This window comes from Austrofundulus limnaeus, unplaced genomic scaffold, assembly GCF_001266775.1.
Source record: "Austrofundulus limnaeus strain Quisiro unplaced genomic scaffold, Austrofundulus_limnaeus-1.0 Scaffold626, whole genome shotgun sequence".
NCBI lineage: Eukaryota > Metazoa > Chordata > Actinopteri > Cyprinodontiformes > Rivulidae > Austrofundulus > Austrofundulus limnaeus.
This window is the reverse complement of record NW_013953028.1, coordinates 91090-94236: the sequence shown is the minus strand read 5'-3', so window position 1 is coordinate 94236 and position 3147 is coordinate 91090. Positions and strand designations below refer to the sequence as shown.

At 40.0% G+C, this 3147-nt stretch overlaps 1 protein-coding gene and 1 long non-coding RNA gene across 2 annotated transcripts in view; one reads left to right on the top strand and one right to left on the bottom strand.

The window, feature by feature from the left end:
* The window catches only part of tfe3b (transcription factor binding to IGHM enhancer 3b), a 12733-nt gene extending 10514 nt beyond the window's left edge, over nucleotides 1-2219 (top strand). Inside the window, exon 9 of the mRNA XM_014027242.1 lies at nucleotides 1018-2219. Coding sequence (XP_013882696.1) covers nucleotides 1018-1467 — 450 coding nt within the window. The 3' untranslated portion in view covers nucleotides 1468-2219. The remainder of the gene's footprint in view (nucleotides 1-1017) is intronic.
* On the bottom strand, nucleotides 1831-2898 carry LOC106531386 (uncharacterized). The gene is made up of 2 exons (XR_001311902.1): nucleotides 2424-2898; nucleotides 1831-2372 (listed from the first exon to the last, which is right to left on the bottom strand). It is a non-coding gene; the product is annotated as an uncharacterized LOC106531386 (long non-coding RNA).
* Between the last annotated feature and the right edge of the window lie 249 nt (nucleotides 2899-3147).

Sequence of the window (3147 nt, the reverse complement as noted above, 5' to 3'; positions counted from 1 at the left end):
TATATATATACTAGAAGCCACTAAACTCAAGTAGTACAAGTAGTAGTAGTACAACTATGTTGTAAAACTGACTCCCATCAAAACAAGACTGAAATATGAGAATAAATTTGACATTAATTTAAAATGTGTAAACAGCAAAAATTATCAATAATAATGGACTAAGGTTTATATGATAAATCTTCAAATCACATCCTCTTTCTAATCATTGTTTTTGTAAAACTCAGAAGAACTTTAACCCTTGTAAAATATCAGTAATATAATAAAATATAAAACCATGAGAAAAGACTTTTTACTAATCACTGAAAATAATTTTTGCTGCTCTGGGAAGTAAAGCTACAATATCTGTTCCCTAAAGGGTTAATGTTCAGGGGAGGGAGGGGCTAGTTCTGTGAGTGGAGAGGTATGAGCTGCGCAGCCTGCAGCTTGTGGCTGGGACAGGAGATGGAGGAGCTGTGTTTTTTTGTGGGTCCAGCAGGTTACAGCTGGCCGTCCTGTTTTCTTTTCTAACATATTGTTGAACTCTAAAGTGTTTTTAGATGACTATAACTCTGTTTTTGCACGCTAAGAGTCATTATGATAGCTTTTTAGCTTCACTACTTCAGCACATCTCTGCGCGTCGACGTCCGCTCTAAGTAAACAAACGAAGCTTAACCTGGCAGGGAGGCATGTAAAGCCTGGCAGCACGCGGTGGGATTTTATCGTTTTTATCACGAGATGACAAATAATTACCATGGTGAATGTCTTAGACGGTATATCGCACACGATAACATATCACCCATCCATAAAACTTCTGAGGAGCAGTTTATACACTGAAATAATCTGTGTAGATTATTAAACATGTTTTGTGTTTTCATGTTTTATCAGTTGTAGTTTCTGCTGCTGGTCAAAGCACATGTCGGTGAAAGTTACCTCAGTCTGGGAAGTTCACGGTTTCATGTCTCTAAGGAACCACTTTTCAGTGACAGGTGTTGAAACCCAGTGTCAGTGTGAAAGCCTCCGTGTTGCTGTCGTTCACAGGAACTGGAAATGCAGGCACGGCTCCACGGGCTCTCGGCTCCCGCCAGCGTCCCGCCTGCCCTGAGCTCCGACGCCTCCCTGCTGCAGCACCAGGCGGTTCCGCGGAGCGGCCCCTCGGTGCCAGCGGGGGCCTCCGCCCAGAACTTTGTGGGCCTGGGAGCCGCGGGGCAGCCCCTGCCGGCCTCCTTCCTGTCCCCGCCCTCCTCGGACTCCCCCGCGGGCGTCACCATCAGCAGCCCGCTGGACCTCGGCAGCCTGAGCTTCGCGGAGCTGGACGACCCCTCCGCCTCAGCGCTCTACCCCGACGTGGGCCTGGGGGACATTTTAATGGACGAGGGGTGCGTCCTGTCCCCGGAGCAGGGGGCCGAGCCGCTGTTTTCCCCTCTGTCACCAGGTGCCTCTAAAACCAGCAGCCGCAGGAGCAGCTTCGACATGGATGAGGACTTGTGATGAGTTTCACGTCTGTAGGGACAGGAATGTCAGCAAGTGTAGTCTGTCCTTAATACCAAAATCTATTTATAGAACTGAACCTAAAAGAAAAATAGCTATTGTAGAAACTAATACTTACAGATTGAATCAGAGGCAGTGCTTGATTTATTTTGCCATACAGACAGATTTATTATACCTGTTTGGAACAGGTAAAATGATTAAGTTTAGAAATGGAATCTTAATAAAATGGAACAGTAGGCATGGACCTCGCATATAGTTTTAAGATTTATTCAGAGATTTAAGAGGGATGCTTTTGTTTTTTAGTTTGGATTTAATATATTCATTTATTATTTGTAATGAGAAAAGCTGTGATTTTTAATTTAATTTAATTTTCAGGCAACATTGGCATAGCAAACTTACAGAGAGGTGCCAACAATAAGTTCACACGTTTTCTTTTCCTTTATCTGTCTGGAATCAGGGTTTAAAAAAAAACAGTCGTGCTCTCCTCCGTGTTGGTTTTATTCCACCAGCAGCTACAGAAGGGATCTTTAGGTGAATTGGCACATGGTGAAATGTTTTACTGCGTTTTTGTACATAAGAGTATTTTATTTTGAGCAGTTTTATCGCACCTTACTTTACGGCAGTCTATGCATTTTATGAAAGCTTTTTGTCTGTTTTGTTTTTGTTTTTTAGTAGAGTTACAACCCAGTGGACAGATTTTAACCCAGGTGGCATGAACTTGTACTAAACCTTACAAACAGTGGGAAATAAAATAAAAAATAAAAAAACAGAAAATCACTCACTGCTGCAGCTAGTTAGCCAAAGCAGGATTTCTTCCGGGGTAGCTACAGATCAGCATTTTATTTTTGAATACTCAATAAATAGAAATGCAGTTTTATCCTTTCCACAACAGTACTGTAGTTCACCTTTTATATATATATATATATATTCCTTTCCACAACAGTACTGTAGTTCACCTTTTATATATATATATAATATAAATATATAACCGCTAGTTTGATATGTTTTTTTTTCCTGACTAATATTTGTGTTGGTGATTTTTTTTGTCTCCTTTTAACCGTTTGTGATCACTGAGTAATTTTTAACCGCCTGGCATGCTCTACCAAGTTGTTTGCATTATTTTTGGATGATCAAATGCAATTTATAAAAAAAAGCATCATTATAGTGTAACTTTCAGAGGGCGCCGACTCTCTTTAAAAACCACTAGTCTCGTGTCCTAACAATAACCGTGACTGTTAAGTGAAACCTGCGATGCAGTTTTATTATGTAAAATCGACAAACAATTAAGAATTGTATCGACTTTGTCAGCTCAACGCAGTCCTGTTCAGCTAATGAATCTGTTTAAGAACTTACTTGTTAATATTTTTACTCTGTTGTAGTCTTTTTTTTCTCCTCCAAGAGCAGCCAAATCATCTGTATTTAGTTTTTAACCTGTAGTTTTTTAATGTATTCATTTAAAAGCTGAAAACAGCTTCACTCCATGCCTCCATGTAAATTATGTTTCCATCTTCACATTAACCTCTGATAATCTGCTCATATGCAACTTTACACAAATACCATCATGTCCAACCTTGACAAATATTAGTGCTAAMATTGACTGTTAACCACGAACATGTCTTGTCCCTGTAAGTTGGCTTTCAGAAGATTTTAACAAATAAATGATTCATATTGGCTTATGTC